This window comes from Trifolium pratense, linkage group LG4 (genome assembly GCF_020283565.1).
Source record: "Trifolium pratense cultivar HEN17-A07 linkage group LG4, ARS_RC_1.1, whole genome shotgun sequence".
Lineage (NCBI taxonomy): Eukaryota > Viridiplantae > Streptophyta > Magnoliopsida > Fabales > Fabaceae > Trifolium > Trifolium pratense.
The window spans coordinates 13,690,134-13,707,473 of record NC_060062.1 but is presented as its reverse complement, the minus strand read 5'-3'; the positions used below and the strand labels follow the sequence as shown (position 1 = coordinate 13,707,473).

The 17,340-nt window shown below is 31.7% G+C and overlaps 1 protein-coding gene and 1 long non-coding RNA gene across 2 annotated transcripts; one reads left to right on the top strand and one right to left on the bottom strand.

The window, feature by feature from the left end:
• Positions 1-3,051: 3,051 nt before the first annotated feature.
• LOC123920293 (mRNA cap guanine-N7 methyltransferase 1) lies at positions 3,052-10,655 on the bottom strand. The gene is made up of 13 exons (XM_045972556.1): positions 10,173-10,655; positions 9,256-9,395; positions 9,092-9,160; positions 8,928-8,999; positions 7,686-7,787; positions 7,124-7,180; positions 6,516-6,654; positions 6,292-6,356; positions 6,116-6,166; positions 4,386-4,448; positions 4,126-4,249; positions 3,833-3,894; positions 3,052-3,733 (listed from the first exon to the last, which is right to left on the bottom strand). The coding sequence occupies exons 1-13, from the start codon at positions 10,246-10,248 to the stop codon at positions 3,632-3,634; spliced, it is 1,122 nt and encodes a 373-aa protein (XP_045828512.1). The 5' UTR covers positions 10,249-10,655; the 3' UTR covers positions 3,052-3,631.
• A 1,668-nt stretch (positions 10,656-12,323) lies between these two features.
• Positions 12,324-16,690, top strand: LOC123920292. The gene is made up of 3 exons (XR_006813599.1): positions 12,324-12,460; positions 12,552-12,635; positions 16,396-16,690. It is a non-coding gene; the product is annotated as an uncharacterized LOC123920292 (long non-coding RNA).
• The last annotated feature ends 650 nt before the right edge of the window (positions 16,691-17,340 follow it).

Sequence of the window (17,340 nt, the reverse complement as noted above, 5' to 3'; positions counted from 1 at the left end):
TATCTACTTAGTTAGCCGGCTTAAAGAGTTTCAAATATGCTAGCCAATTGAATTTGTAGTGTTTGGTAAAATTAACTGTTGAACTAGTTTATAAATATGAAATGACATAAAAAGGATATGTTTACCAAACAAGCTTTAAACTCTTTTTGAAAAATGTTTACCAAACAAGTTTTAAGCTCATATACTACTTGTAATTGTTGAATGGTACCTCATGGGGTGCCCACTCTAGTTGATTTTCCCCCTTCTCCTTTTTTGGTGGTTAGCTTGAGCGATTTTGGTAGTTTGTTGCTTCTCGGAGCCCTTTGTGTTGTGCTTAATAGACTCCTAAAAAAATTTTTTTTTTTGAAACATCCTAAAATTTTATTTTAGAACCCCAATTTTAGACTTATTTTTTGAAGCCTAAGAGGGCCACTCTTTGTACACATTTAATCGAGTTGGGATTTTTTCAATTTTTTATTCTTTTCATTTTTTTCATTCTCAAAGTTTTTAAATGTTTTGGGATGTATAAAAGATATTTGGATTTTTAGTAAAAAAAAAATAATATTTGGACCTACTTAATATCACACTTTTACGTACATTTATATTCTCAAAACTATATAATAATAGAGAAAATGAAAAGAATTGGAAATGAAGAGTATCCTAAATCCATTTAACCCATCATGTAATTTTCACATTTACAACACAATAATATTTTAAATGTTCTTAATTCACACATTTACAAAATTCACACATTTACAAAATTCATGTCCATGGAACATTACACGATTCAAATAGTCCTAGCACCTTCACACAGTTTAAATTATGCCACAACACAAATTTTACAACATTAACACCTTTGATAGTACAAAATCATACACTTATACTTATCACATCACATTGAATGCACTTCCATAGTTACATAAAACAGTGGCATTAATCATATGTACGTTCTACATTTATACAAATAAAGTATAATCAATTACATAGATATAATATAAATTACGTGTCCGTGAGTTACATAATTTTATTAGACTGAGGTGGATAATTAGATATTCATGTTTATCCTACTCGTCACTACACACATGACTCCATCGAATTCATTTCATTAGCTTGGTTTACTAAGAGTTTTATCACAAAATGTATTTTTGACCTAAACACTTGAATTAATCCTGACAAAATGAACTGTGAAACTCTATGAAATTGCATTTAATTTGTAACAAGGATGAGACGATAGAATTAGAATCTAATGATTGAACAAAGAAACCATGCTAAGATTTGGCCTCTAAAGCTTTAGAATATGATAGTATTGATCAAGAATGAATGGTGCAGATCTCTTTTAGCTTAACCAAGGTTCTGAGTTCGATATGCAGCAGTGTTAAAAAACTCTTAGGGAGAATTTACCGCTCATTTGAGTCTACGAGGCTCGAGATATTAATTAGTCTCTGCAGTTCAGTGCAGAGATACATGGTTTACGCAAACAAACAAAAATCAATGGTTGATTTTTTGAGTTTTAATGAGATATAAATAGTGGAGATGGAGACTAGGGTTTTGAGTAATTTTGTGGAATAATTGGGTCTTGGTGTCCTCATATAAAATGTAGACATGGATGCTAGGAATTCAATAGCTTCGTCATGTTTTAACCAAAAAAGTAGTTGAGTAGCTCAAGTTATGGTCAAAATGTTATGCAAAGGTCAAGATGGAAACTCAACACAAGAAAGATTGATAAGTAATTTAAGCATGGAAGGTCGACCAATTATAATTCAGGTTGAACATCAACATTGTAGTTATTTGAATCAGCGTTTCTAAGCGTACAAGAATCAAGTTAGTTAGATGAGTACAACTAAGGTATATATATGTATGGAATACTACACATAAGTGATAGGGCGCAAGTGCACAGTTCTATCGTCGTAATAAAAAAATATCGATCCCACATAGACCTGCAAAGAAAAGGAATGTGTTTTTCTATATATTTAATTAGAAAAAGTAGTGAATTTGTTGAAGATATGATTTTGGTTTTGTAAATATATGATAAAATAAAACATCATACAATTATGAATTTCATCACAAAAATATAATTTCAATTTTTTTTCTTATACTATGTAAAATCAAGTTAAAAACAAATCTCAACGTGAAGTATCTAATTGCAAATGTCCCCTCTCAGAATAATTAACAAGCTTGCATAAACATATACCATAAAACAAGCCAACTCCCACTTTCGTGGTTCAACTCCTTGCTTAGAATCGTTTATCGATCAAAACCTTTTATCACCTCAAGTAGTTGATGTTGCATAGTTTTTCAAAGTTATACTTTCAACCATATATAGCAACCTCTTCGATGGTTCTCTTCGTCTACGTGGTAAGAAACCTTTCTATCTCGAATACCAGTTCAAAGCTTGCCCCAAGACTTTGAGTTATTAGTATTCAACCAATAGAACAACCAAAAACTGAAGGGAAAAAAATTAGTCTAGACGGTATAGAAAAACAATTCAATATCAAACAAGTCCCCGACAACGGCGCAAAAACTTGATACGCCGCAAATGCACGGTTATGTCGCATAGTAAAAATAATGATCCCACATTGACTTGTTGAGTACTAAATATAGTTTTCAACGGTATATGATTATCTTAGTATATATGGATAATGTTGACAATTTTGCATATTTATCCATTGCTAGAAAATGACTCATTGATTGTCTACCAACTCAACCTTATTTATAGTTCCTTTCCTCATTTGTATAGTCTTGTGTACTGAATAGTTATACAAATTATGATACAGTACCTAATTTTGAAGCAGATGAAACTCGTAAAACAGAATGGAAAAGTTAACAAATTGTGTTGCAACTGCTGCTTATACTGAAGTGGTAGAAACTTCTCAAAAGTGGAAGAGCCTGAATCTCATTTGGTTGGAAAATTACTATTTTTACAAGTCAAAAAGTCTTGCTCATAAAAACATACAACAAAATTATGTTTGAACATCAAAGTTGAACAATAAATATGTCCTTTTGTTTTTGTTAAATAATTTTTAAAACCTATATATGGTGTAATAAGTAAGATGAAAAGTAAATATATTGATATATAAAGATAAAGATATAAGGTGTCACATTAGTTTTATCCAATCTAATTTGAACATACAACAGCTAAAACACAAAACTGGTGACAATGGATCCATCATTCAGTCAGTGTTTATTACTAATCATCACTGCTTGCTGTGAAGAGAGAAAAAAAATTAGAGACTTATTCGATTTGAGGATAAAATTTCACTTTTACTCATAATTATGAAATTATATCCCTTTGTTTTTTTCACTTTACTCCATAGTTTTCAAAAGTTTGAAATAAAGTGCAAACAAACTACTGTACAATTTTATAATTGATAGTAAAATATAGAAACTATATAGTCTCTTCTCAAAGCAGACATGCCTTTAGTATTAGTTTGTAAATTACACTGCTAAGTTTAGTACAACAAATCCTAGGGAAGAAAAGTTTCTTTAATAATTTATTGCCAACTGACAAATTTCAACAAAAATTTGCTAGAACTGAAGAATGTGAGATGAATGGTACAGGCGCGCATGGCAATGCAGATTGTTACATGCCCTTATGCGGTTCACTATGCTTTCTTGAAAACCAAGTCACTGGTTTATTTGTTCATGTTAATTGTCAATAGTTGTTGCCATTAACAAATGTTATGTCATCCTCTGTTATATGCATCAATCCTCGATCTTTTCTGCCATTCGCTTGGTTTTTGTCAGGTTGACCTCGCTGTTTGTTCACAAAAAGAAAAAATGATTTTAATTAACAAGTTGACAAATGGTGGCATTATCAGTATGAACCAGCCAATTGATTTACTTTGCTACTGACCTTTCTCAATACAAATGACATGTACATATATGCTGCATCCCATTCATCAGCTGATAGTGTACCTGATAAAGAAATATGTCCCTTAATTAATCTATGAAGTATTGCATAGGCACAGATACCGGACACGACACTAACACGTCGAAACCGGTAATAATTTGAGAAAAATAGTATAATTGAATGTAACCACATGTATCGGTGTCGCGGCGGACAACAGACACACCTTCAATGAAAGGGAAAAGCAAGGTTTAAAGAAATTTAATGGAAATTGAAATAGCATAGGTACAAAGGGTTACCCTGATCTTGGTTGCCATCCCCCAATGCACCGAGTCTTCGCATGAGTTCCACATATTCCGGTCGTTTCATATACTCATGGACAAATTCATGCGAGTTTTTTGCAAAAACAAGCTCAAAATCATACTGCAAATTAATCACACTCCAATGTGAAACCTATAAGTTTTAATTTTAGCAGTTGAAGGGGGGAGGGCCCGAGGGGAATTTGGGGTGGACCGGATTAGGAAAAAAATTGCAGTTTTGCAGGCAGTAATATATATACCTCTTCCGCTAATGACTTGAATACATGAAAGGGTACAATCCATTCAGGACAATCAACAGCATCCTGCAACAAAAGCCAATGATGGATTCAAGTGTAAACAGGTATGAAATATGTATATTATTAATGGAATAGTGTATGAAATTAGGAACAATGGTATGAAGGTTCTGTAAATGTGTAACAATGTAAGATCCACAATTACAGGAAAGAAAAGAACTATGATGAAAGCAATAACAAATTGGTAGTAAACCACCAATCCCAAAAGCACGTAGGCTTCCCAAATCACCAGAGGTGACCCCACAAAATAACAGAATTCCTACTTGATTATTCTCTTTCCATATTACTCCTTATATAGCTAAACCCATGCAAGTCATGCGTTCCTTGCCACGTCTCCACCTTCTTTTGTCTTCGTTCTAGTGTAAACTTTCCACACTCTTGGTTTGGGCCAATTATCAAAGCCCACTATATCATTCATACTTCTATCAGGCAACATCTTAAATGGTGGCATAAGCTTTAAAATAAGGGTGTAAATAAACCGAGATATCTGTGATATCTTCGAGCACGACATGTTAAATGTTTGACCAAGTCAGTGAAGCTAAATTTGAGATTGACCTTGATCATTTATATGAATCAAGTTCAAGTGCTACATATACTACTACAGTCTACAATACTACTTACATAGGCTCTCACTTCTTAACCCAAAGACAAAAATATATTATGATGATATTATGAAAAACATTATGAAAGGAACTACTCTACCAAAAAGTTGATGATACTGATTTCTTAGCCATTCTTACTTAAAATATGGAAATAATAGAACTTTATTGAGACTTAAGAGCTACGTTGCATGAATACGGGTACAGTGCCAGAAGCCAGTACTGAGTATGAGTACGGGCAACGGGATACAGGATTTCTAGAAAAACAAAGGTATAGGACGGGTACTTTAAAAATATACAAGGAAATGCCTTTCATAAATATATAAGGAAGTGCCTTTCATAATTTAGTACATCATATATCAAAATTGAATTGGCAAATTAATATATAGAATACAGAAATTTACGATAGAAGGAAGATATTATTATATTAACATAACAGGAATCCGGAAAATGTTACTTATATAGTAAAAAATAGGGGGATAAATATACAATATAATAGGAAAAGTATCAACATGGTAAAAAAAAAAAGAATGAGAAAACTTAATTTCATAATTTTTTGTAGTAAAAGACAATTATTTATTTATCAGACTGTGGGTACCTAATCATAAAGTTATCAATTTTTTATTAACCGGATTATGAAAATATAAAGGTAATAAATAATATATATATAAAAAATTAGTTAGGCTCGTTTGAATAAATGAGTCAAGCTCAAGCATTACTCTGTTTAACAAGTCAAACTCAAACTTTTAGTTAGACTCATTTAAAAAAAATGAACTAAGCTTGAGCAGCATATTTTTTTTTTTACAAATTAAGCTCAAGCTTCTTTGTCCAAAAAAAAATAAAAGGTTCAACTTTCAAGTACACAGTTCAGCTCGACCCGTTTACATTCCTAGTTAAAAATCTGCAAGTGAGGGATTCGAACAAGTAACAAATGTGCTGCTGAATATGATAGCTTAATATGTAAGTGTTCCTTTTTCTTATGCATCTTATAGTAACTTGACATGCAATCTCCTAATCAGCCTTGTGTTATAGGTAAACAACTATTAGAAAAATGAGAAGAGTAAAAAGAAACAATACCTCTAAATGGAACGTGTACTTTATTCCAAAGGGGTCGGAAGCTTTGAATTTCTGAATCACAGGAGAAATTTGGTTAGAACTTAGAAGTATTATTCACAAAATCATTCCCAGAATTATAAAGGTTCCACACACTATAAAAACTGTTGAAGCAGAAGGATCAGGGAGAAGAAAATCACCTTATCAGAATATTCTTCGTCAAACCGAATCCAGTAGACACTGTTACCAAAAGTCAACCCTTCAGCTGCATATTCACATCAGATTTCCATCAGGTTTAGTTTTAAATTAAAACAACAATCACAATGCGTTATCTAGCTAAATGAGGTAAGCTACATAGATCAATTGATATCATATAACTTCATCAGCAACTAAAGTTATTTAGAATTGGATGTGCATCAAAAACCTTCTCTAAGCTTCTTGATAATCACATTGGCATCTGGCATAGTTCCAATAAAAATGCCTCCTGGACGAAGTAAAGCCGACACATTAGCCAATGCTCGCCGAGCACGTGCCTCTGTAGACCAGGAGTAATGCAATGCAAACTGCAGCATTTAAAATGTTTACTAGATTAGAAATCAAAACTTACAAAATGAATATAAGTTCATAATCCATATGTACTTATGTAGTGAACTAAGAGTGTAAACAGTAGGCCAATATTGCATGTACTGACAAAACAGCGGTAATTTTGCTTATTTTAAAGGAAAAAATAGACCACATCAAGAATATAAATATAAATGGTAGACATATCACTGAATTAACATGTTTCTTTCAATTGTATTTGGGAAAAGGTAGTAGAAGAGGGACTTTGCAAAAACATATCTAGACGCAAAGAAATGCATACAGATATTTAACAAGAAATATGGACCAAAAGTTAATGCAGAAAAACAAGGTAGTTTCTAGCATGGACCACTTCTGAAGACATCGCATTTACTAGTAGTAGCACGCATCACATTTTTTTCTTTCTGCATAAATACACAGAATGATCTATATTAACACGAGTGCATCATTTACCTGACAACTACAAATATCAAAAGGAGCATCATCCGCAAGAACTTTGTCCAAGCGAACCTGAAATTTTAAAAACAAATACATAAATAGCTATTGAAGGTCTTCAGATCACAAGGCCACTTTTCTGTCGATGACTTGACATTAAAAAATTTAATTTTCTGGTTTTGAAGTTTCTGTGCCAATTACCAAGAGGCATGGAAGTAGAGTATGCTAACAACACTTGTGCAACAAGAAGAAAAACAGCAACAGAGAAAAACAGGAAATTTATTGAGAAAGAGACAGTGTGTTTCAAAATCTTCTGTTCCAACTTTACCAAAACACATTTATGATCATTTTGATTAGAGTGACTTGAGGAGAATGAATTTCAAGGAAAGAGAAAAGGTTGTGAATGAATCTAAGTATTTTTTATTTTTACAATATCTTCCCATTTTCATACCCTTCTCAATTTGTTACCAAACAAACCATCAAAGTCAGTAAGAATAAACAGAGATGAAATGTAAACTTCAAAACATAAGTTACCAAGCATAAAGCAAAGATTTTTTCCACATAGAAATTTTAATCACACCTCGTAACAATCTCCACATAAGAGGCGAGCAGGAAATGAAAACTTTTTACGCCGTTGATGATGATCAGCATCACCATTGTAACGGGTACGGCAATCTTTGATCTGCACAGATTGTTGAGCTCAGACTACAAATATAAGGACAATTGCACATAGTTTGGCAAAATAGGGTATACAATATTTCACTAAAATTAGGAGAATATATAGCTTACAATGTAAAATTTACTGCCACTAGCACATAAGAACATAAAAAATATCTACCAGTGTTTTACAATTTGATATAGAAATAGGAGTGGTGCTATGATCACTCGTTTTAACACTTGCGTTCAAACACACCCTGTAATACTATGCCACATCACTCTTTTCATTAAATAGAGAAACCGGCAACCTAAATAGCTGGTTCAAAAAAAAAACTGAAACGCCAACATCTCTCTCTCTCTCTCTCTCTCTCTCTCTCTCTCAAACGATGGTCCTGTCGCGCCGGTAATTAAATCACCATCTCCCCAAACCATCATCAATAATCCTTGTACTCACTACATGACTTACCTTTGAAATCTGATTTTCATGAGTGGTAAGTAAATTGTGGATTTAGATAGGTGAGATGGTAGTCAGAAAACATTAGCGATGAAGGTGATGGGTTGTCTGACCAAATAAAACACAATCAAAATCGAAAAGTTCACAGCTGAGGAATCAGATCTCGTCTCCAATTGTTAAACGGGCGATCATTTGGGGAAACCCGAAGGTTTGAGAGAAGTGACCATTTTCAGAGAGAGAAAAATTGCTTCTCACAATCCACAAACTATGGTGTAGATGTAGTTGTAGAATAATAAAAGTGTCAAAATGAGAGGGAAAGAGACAAGCAGTGGCTAGAAGCTGGTGAAGGAGATTGATGGTGGAGGATTTGATGTTATGAAGGTAGCTTTAATGGGTAGTGTAGAACTGAATAACCAAAAAAAATAAAAATGGATTTACACATTGAACCGGTTAATAAGTTGGTCATTCGGAAAAATGGATAACGTGGCGTTTTACTTGAGCTTGTGGTTGAAAGAGAGTGTCCAAATGAGTGATACTAGCATTACTCTAGAAATAGTGAAGTTTACAAAGAACATATAAATGTGTCGTTATTGTCATGTGAAGAAATTGAAATTAACATTATATGTAGTCTAAAGCAAGACTTTGTAAATAATACTCTTATGAAAAATATAAGGTGAACGAAAAACCAGGGCAGAAAATTTTAACACTTACTGATCCTTCAGCAATGTCAATACCAACATAATAACCAATTTTGGCCTTGTCCCATTTGATAAGATCACCGCCCTGGTAGAAGAAAAAAAAAATGAAAGATAAGCCAAGAAACTGAATATGGGTTGTGGTATATATTATAAACAAGAGCTGAAAACCATTAATACCTTGCCACAGGCAAGGTCAAGTACTGCATCTCCTCGGCGAGCATAAAGCTGAATTAAGACGCTCTTAATCTGTTAAATAACAAAACCAACAAAACCATTATTCAAAAATCATGTAATACAACAATGGTGACAACAAAATCATATACTATAAAAAACACACATACCCAATTATTAAGTTTCTTCAAATGAATTATCGGACTAGCCTCTCGTTCTTCGAGAGTCTGGTTCGATCTAGCACTGTAATGATCAGCTACTTTCCGAGCAAAATTCTTTGTGGTTTCATCCTCCAGGAAATTTCCATCACCTATGGTAATTAATAAGTCGTCAATCATCATACAGTTTCAAAGATGTAGAAGTGATGATCTACTTCTAGTTCTTTCTAGGGTTTCAAATAGCGGTCACAGAAAATGATTAAGTCGCGCCAAGGTCCTTGATATGGTAGAGAATTGAAGTTAAATGCGGCCAATGCAATCTCAATTACAGCTCCAACATAAAAAGACCCGTTATGCCATGGCCTAAACTTCCGCAACGGCCCTTGATAAGGTAGAGAATTGCAGTTTAATGCGGCCGATGCAACGTCAATTACAGCCCCCATCATAAAAAGACCCGTTATGCCACGGCCCAAATTTCCGTAACGGCCCTTTTATTTTTAAAAATAAAATTCGCCCTCTTTCCTTTACAAATGAATCATACTTACACTTCATATTCAGGAAACTATTATCACAAAATTAGGTTAACTAGGATTTACATTATTAAATTATTAATTCATGAAAGCACAATGTCACATTTTTTTAATCAAATACACTACCAAGTACCAACATTGATAATTATTCATTACACAGTTAAAGAAACACAAAACCTCTACATTTAACTTCACTTTTCAAACATAACCTATTACATTACAAAGCAAGGGTCTATTTTAATTTTAATTAGTATAATTCTTAACTAATTTTAACTAAGTTCAAACCACAGCCCAAAAAAAAAGCTGAAATTTGAATACAAAACCTTAGATCGATGCAATTGAAATGGTGAAATAAAAAACGGGGAGGTGCAAAAAGCAATAAGAAAGTTAGTTAATTACCTTCAGAATTATGTCTAGGTTTAGATTGAGGTGGACCGAGTGAAGATGAAGGAGATTTTCGGTACCCTCGTTTCATTGAAAGCTAAACTTGATGATGATGATGATGATGATTGACGCCGATATCGCTGCCGCAGCCTTCACCGTCCGTCTTCCGAGAACAAAAACAAAAAAAAGCTAAACTTGTGAAATTGGTTTGAGATTGGGAAGGTGAAAACAGAGTAACTGTTAGGTATGGTGATTGATTTTGAAGGGAGAAACGTCCGGCGATACGACGTGGAGAGGCAGTGGTGACTGATGAGGGATAATCGTGCGACGGCGACGGCGACGGCGACGGCGACGGTGAGGGAGTGAGTGTGACGATGGAACACTTTGGGGTTGTGTTTGGTTAAAGCTTAATGAAGAGAACTCTACCGACAATAAAAACTTAGAGCATCCACTCGCTCCCCAAATTTGACTATTTGGTTCCACGTGTACACATCACTCGTTTATTATTTTTTTAATAATAGTATTTAATAAGTATTCAATCTCTTCAATCCAGCATTTCTTACAAAATTCTAAATCGGTCCCACTAATAACCAGTGTTTTAAAAATCGGACTGAATCGGCCAGTCGGACCGGTTGGACCGTGAACCGAAAGCTGACTGGTCTGGTCCAGATGTTGGATCGGCCATGCTATTGAACCAGTGGGAACCGGAAAAAATCGGTGAACCGACGGTTTTCCCGAACCGCCGGTTTGATTACATGCAATTTTTTTTTTGCACTGACATGTCCAAAATGATGTCGTTTTACATATTTTTTATTTTTTTTGGCGCTGACACAAGCTTCTTTTGCATCTGAGAACAGCAACGTTTTTAGTGAGGATCTGAGAACAACAATGTTTTTCTAGTGGTTCGACCAATGAACCAGTGACCCAGTGTCCTCGCCGGTTCGATGACCGGTCCGATTTTTAAAACACTGCTAATAACTCTATATCTCATCAATAATACTACATCTTTATAAGTAAGTCCCACAAAAATATATTATAATAAGAAGAGAGAGGGTATATATTTGAGAAGCAGTACTTATTAGGTACTCAATGGGTTTTGCTCCAATGGTAGTACCTAATAAGTACCTATATAAGTACCTAATAGGTATTACTATTGGAGATGGTCTTAGCGAAGAGAAAGAAAGATGTATTATGGACCGGACGAATTGTGAACCGGGTTAACTGCATAATGGACCGGTCATACAGTTGAATCGGTGTGAAAACCGATGACTCCACCGATTTAGGTTAAAAAATGAAATGTGAGAATTATAGGGACTTGGATCCTCTCCTTTACCAATTCTCTAGCTTTGTTGGGAGAGTCCTCCGCAAGAGTCTCAAGTTACGACCAACTAAGATGTGTCTTTCATAGCCAAGATTCTTGGCTTTAGGAACTTAGTTTTGTATATTTATCAAATTATTTTATTTTAATTGTGCCTAAGAAATCTATAAGAATATCGCTTTTAGTAAATGAGCATTATAAATTAGTTAAAAGAAGTCATCCGCCTTTTGACATTTAGATGTTCAAGTTAACACTCTTAAAATTGGAATTTTATGTATTATCTTTGAAATAAAATTTTGACTAAAAAATCATTATATGGTACTTTTAATAGATTAATATATGGGTCATGTTAACCGATGTCTCAGGAAATCAAAAAAAAAGTTTTAAGTTGAAATACGACTTTTTAAACTTTCGAGAAGTTGACTGCACAAGTTTCGATATCGTTTTACTATATTTATTTTCTTAAACAATGTATGTGAACACTGTTTAGCATTTTCCTTAATATATAAATGTGTTGTCACATCTTTGATGCATTATTTATTCAGCCAATATTTTTCATCATTCGTTACTTTTATTTCTCTTTTGGGATTTTCTCATGTCTATTACGAAAGATGAAAATATAAATAAATAAATATAATAATGAACTTGCGTCTAAGATTAAAAGATATTATATCTTTATATTGAAGTTTAATAATATAATAATGATCATTTCAAATTTTAACAAATGAATTCTTGTAACTTCTATGAGCTAATGGAATACGCATGACATATTGATCGGAGACGTTTAACATTAATTCCAATTTTACAAAATGGCTTCTTACAATTCCCAAACATTAAAAAAATTTATTAATAAAGCATTCAATTTTTTATTTATAGAGCGTTAAAAAAATTATTTATGAAATGCAAAATAAGAAAAATATGGCTCAAATTCCCATGTTTGTTTATGCTTTGATCATATTTCTTTCTATATATGGTTATAAGAAGAGTATGTCATTTTTCACACAATGTTCAAATTTATCTTATTCACGTATTATATAACCTCTTAACAAAATTCATTTTCTTATATGACAATGCAGCTGATATTCCCTGTAAATCTGTTAGTGATTGTCCAGAACCAGCACATAACCGTTTTGTTTGGCAGTGCAATGATAAGAATTTGTGTAAGTTAATTAAGTTTATAAGTTTTAGAATATAATTTTTTGTGATGGTCATTTGTACTTCTATAATTTATTTCAAAATTTGATTTATGTTTATGTGGTCTTTCATTCAATTTTATAACAAACTAAAAAGTGTATTACTATATTATGCAATTATTTTTACTTTGTTTGAAATTATTTTTACCTTTATTTTCTCATAGAAGATATTACATACAAAAACATCAATGCAATATATGATTATGCACTAAGAGCAAATGTGTTAAGGAGATAAATATGAAAATATTTATAGAAAATTGTATATTCAACTTTCTAAATATTAAATATCTTACATTATGTCCATAAATCCTAGTTCAGCTGGTAGAAATACCGAAATTGGTAGTGTCGGACGTCAGGGCCGCGGTTTGAACCCCGATCACTCTACTTTGTATGTGTGAATTTTAAATGACGTTGTTATTTCGCCTATCAACAAAAAAAACTTATATTATTAAATGATAAACTTATTATGTCATAAATTCTTATAAGAATACTTTATTATACTCAATAAATAATGTAATAATACACATGTGATTTATCACTTGGATCTTTAATATTTTTAAACTACATCAAATTTAGGACACTAATATTTCTTTAATAATTTTGGTGACACACCTTTACCTATCAGTTCTTATGCACCATAGCCCTTTAATCACCAAAATTCTATTTGCCAATACCAACTTACCTTAGTCCTTCATTGGTATTTAAAGTTAACTAATTATAAACCTATGATAACAAACTATAAAAAAATGCAATAAGATTGAACAAAATTTTGTTTTGAAATTATCAACAAAAGATGAATTTGAATTATGAAAAGTGTATCTTTAGACTACATTTCTTAACTCTAAGACAAAGCAAACCGCTTACACGTATTTATGGTGAACATAAATAGAAATACAATGAAGTTGTTAAATAAAAGACAATAAAATACTACCTCTCTCTAATTATAAGACCTTGTTTGAGTACTGCACGTACGACAATATATAATTTTGATCACTGATATTTTTAATTGTCTATTAGTAAAAATTATAAAAATTTAATATTTCTCCCTTATTCTCTATTTCCCTATTCTTTATTTTTCATAACTATGCACAACTTGATTGACTTGTTCATGTTAGACAAAGCCAATTCTAACATGAACAAGTCCATCAAGTTGTGCATGGTGCACAAGTTGCGATTTATATTATAATCGATACGAATTTTACAAAATCCACCGTTAGATTAAAAGTTTATATCATATAGATCATCTATAAAAATTTTGATTTTTTTTGAAAATCATTTGCTATATGTTATTGAGACTCATCAAAATTAACGGTATTCAATAAAAACTCATAAATCGTTAATTTTGATGGGTCTCAATAACATATCAAATAATTTTAAAAAAAATTCAAATTTTTTATAGATGATCTATATAATATAAACTTTCAATCCAACGGTAGATTTTGTAAAATTCGTATTCGTTATAATATAAATAGCTACTTATATACTATGCACAACTTGATGGACTTGTTCATGTTAGACAAAGTCATTCTTGCTCACCTCTCTAGGCTTTGACTTCGGTTGGCTATTTGAGACATTTTGTTCTTGAGACATTCTTGCTCACCTCTCTAGGATTTAGAGTAAGGATTCCTTATTGGAGAATGGTTATGGTGATTAACTTTTTTTTTTAAAAGTAATCTAGTGACTAGAAATTTCACCCATAAGGTGGATAAATAGGAAGATCGATGTTCGAATCTCAATTCCCTATATATATAATACAATGTCTATGTCAACTAAACTAAGTTCACAGGAAGATTAATATTTTCCTTAATCAGACTTTCATTAAAATTTCACCCAAATGGATACCCACTAGCTTTTTAGGTCCTTAAAGAATTTTTTGTTTCACATTAATCTATGATTAAATCTTCTTCTTTGGTCCTTAAAATATCTCTATTTACCACATTAATCCATTTTATTAATATTTTGCATTATTTACCACATTAATCCATTTTATTAATATTTTGCATTATCTCCTCTGATGTGCAAAGAAATCCTTTGTAAATAGTATGAAGGATCAACCCCTCGTCATGTTCGAGACACATTCCACACATTATTACCTTCAATATCCAACGAGCTTCATACCAAGTCTCTCCAACTTTCTGGAGAAAAAAAATTTAATCTCATTTCTCAATTTGTTAATTTTAGAAAGAAAATAATATAGGCAATCCTTTTTGAGTTTTTTCTTTTTCATGTTTCGTGCCATTTATAATTCATATAATATAACCAAGCCCTATATCATTAACTCTGAGAGGAAATCAGGAAAAGCAAAAAGTTTAAGTTTTAAGCTGCTAGATTTAGTCTAATGATGAGGGGTTTGAATAATATGCTAGCTAGAGATCATGTGTTCGATTCTCAACTTATTGTAAAAAAAACAAAAACTTAAGTTTTTATTTTTACCTTATTTATGATCCATCTAATTTTAACTTAAGTTAACATCATCCATTTGTGTACTTGAAAATTATAGAATTCTAGATACTACTAAGATATATGATAAAATTGTTATCTTTTACCGTTAGACTTAGACACTGTTTGGTAAGTCCAATAAGTTAACTTATAGCTTATTGAACTAGCTTATAAGTTTGTTTGAAAAAAATGTGAAGTGTTTGGTAACAAACTTCTCTAACTAGCTTATAGCGTTTTTTGATATGCTATTTCAAGTAGCGTATGAGCTTATAGCTTATAGCTTTTTTTATTTTATTCCATATTTACCCTCATTAATTTTATTTATTTATTTTAAAAAAATTATAATAACTACCCACTAACCACTAACCATGTATTTTTATGTCATTTTGTACTTACAACAGCTAAATTTGCCAAACACTTTAATTTTATTCTACTAGCTTTTCAGCTATAAGCTACCAGCCATCAGCTATCAGCTATAAGCTAGCTTTTCAGCTATAAGTTAGCTTATCAGCTATCAGCTAGCTTATAGCTTATTTTTACCAAACAAAACCTTAGATACTAGAATGCGGATTCACTATTTTCTTTCATTTCTTTTGATTTTATCCTAAAATTGGAAAATAAATAAAAACAAGTAAAATAGTTGTAGAAACTATAAGTACAAAAAATAATTAATTAATTAAAATATAACTAACAGGTATGCATAAAATCATACTAGTATCACATTTCTGAAACTCATATTGTACTAATCATGACTGTGGAAAGAACTACAAAATTTTGAATATAAAATATGAATTGACTTAAAATCAAGGAATAAAGATGATGATGAAAAATATTTTAGAGACCAAAACCTGCTGAAAATTTTTATAAGGTCTAAAAATAAAAGTCAAGATGCTTATAACAATCATAATTAAAAGCTGAGATATAGCGATCAAAATTATATTTAACCCAAAAACAAATATACAAATAGAGATGTCCATGCCTTTCTTAAGAAATGAAAGATTTCTCTACTAAAAATATACTACTAGAGATATCCATGTATTTTCAATACCTTAGTATAATCTTTTAAATCCCAATTGCTTCATGTAGCTTTTTGTATTTGTTTAGTGCTTTATTTTTTATGTACTACTTTTCTTTTAGCAGCGACTTTCATTTTTCAATTAGATTTCCACTCAATTTTGTTTCTTTGTCAATTGTTTTTTCCAAACTATTTTTTTAATAACAGTACGTGGGTGATAATGATTTTTATTATTTATGTGTGTGGAAATTGATGTTGTATTTTTTATTTCAGGTGTGAGATTCTATTTGGAACAGTAGAATATAATTTAATATGCAAAAATTTGCTCTGAAATGTTAGACTATAGGAACAACAAATTTGGAATAAAATAAGATGTTTTGTAGTATGATTAATGGTCTCATTTTAAATAATATGTATGTTTGAGATCTGTTCAAGTCTTATAACACGAAATACCTGTATTTTTATTTGCTTAATCATATAATTTATAGTATAAATTTGTATTGGTTATTGATTGATTTCCTTAAATAATTTGGGAAAATGGAAAACAACGGTAAACTTCAAAGCTCTAGTTGATTTGTTCTATCTTTTTCGTTGTTCATTATGATGATTTATCGTGTGTTATAAGATCCGATTCGTTTCTATTAACTTTGTTTGATTCGAAATTGAATGTGTAGCCATACATCGGTTTGTTCTTCATTTGTAGAATGTGTTTTTCTAGATCGGTGCATTTATTGAATGTGTTCTTCATTTATTGTTATAACATCTGATTCGTTTCTATTAACTTAATTTGTTTGATTTGAAATTGAATGTGTAGTCATACATCAGTATGTTCTTCATTTATAGAATGTGTTTTTCTAGATCCGTACATTTGTAGAATGTATAAGCTTTGTTGATTTCTATATCTTAATGATTTTAGATTATCTTGATCCAGAGACTCCTCAGTAGACTCTGAGAGAGATGTCGACTCTGAGGATGAGGAAGATGCTGTTGATCCCTCTAAGAAAATGACCGTTGAGAGGATTGATAATCCCTCTACTGGCAAGAGATCAAAGTTCGATCCCTAGATACTACTTGATTAGAACTTATAAGGTTCACTCATTCGTCTGTTCATCATATATAAAGATCAAATATTTCCTTGGTCAATATCGATCTGAAGCTATTCACCTCCAAACCAAAGGCTACCATGGTCTTTGTTTTGCCTCATTCGGTTGTTCGTCA

Bases quoted from the DNA above. Each gene is read 5' to 3' on its own strand.
- LOC123920293 (XM_045972556.1), bottom strand. From the start codon at position 10,248: ATGAAACGAGGGTACCGAAAATCTCCTTCATCTTCACTCGGTCCACCT. The intron at 6,357-6,515 runs GTTTTTGATGCA...GTGAATATGCAG, and splicing joins TATCAAGAAGCTTAGAGAAG to CTGAAGGGTTGACTTTTGGT. The intron at 4,449-6,115 runs GTATTGTTTCTT...CTTTTGTTGCAG, and splicing joins AGTACACGTTCCATTTAGAG to GATGCTGTTGATTGTCCTGA.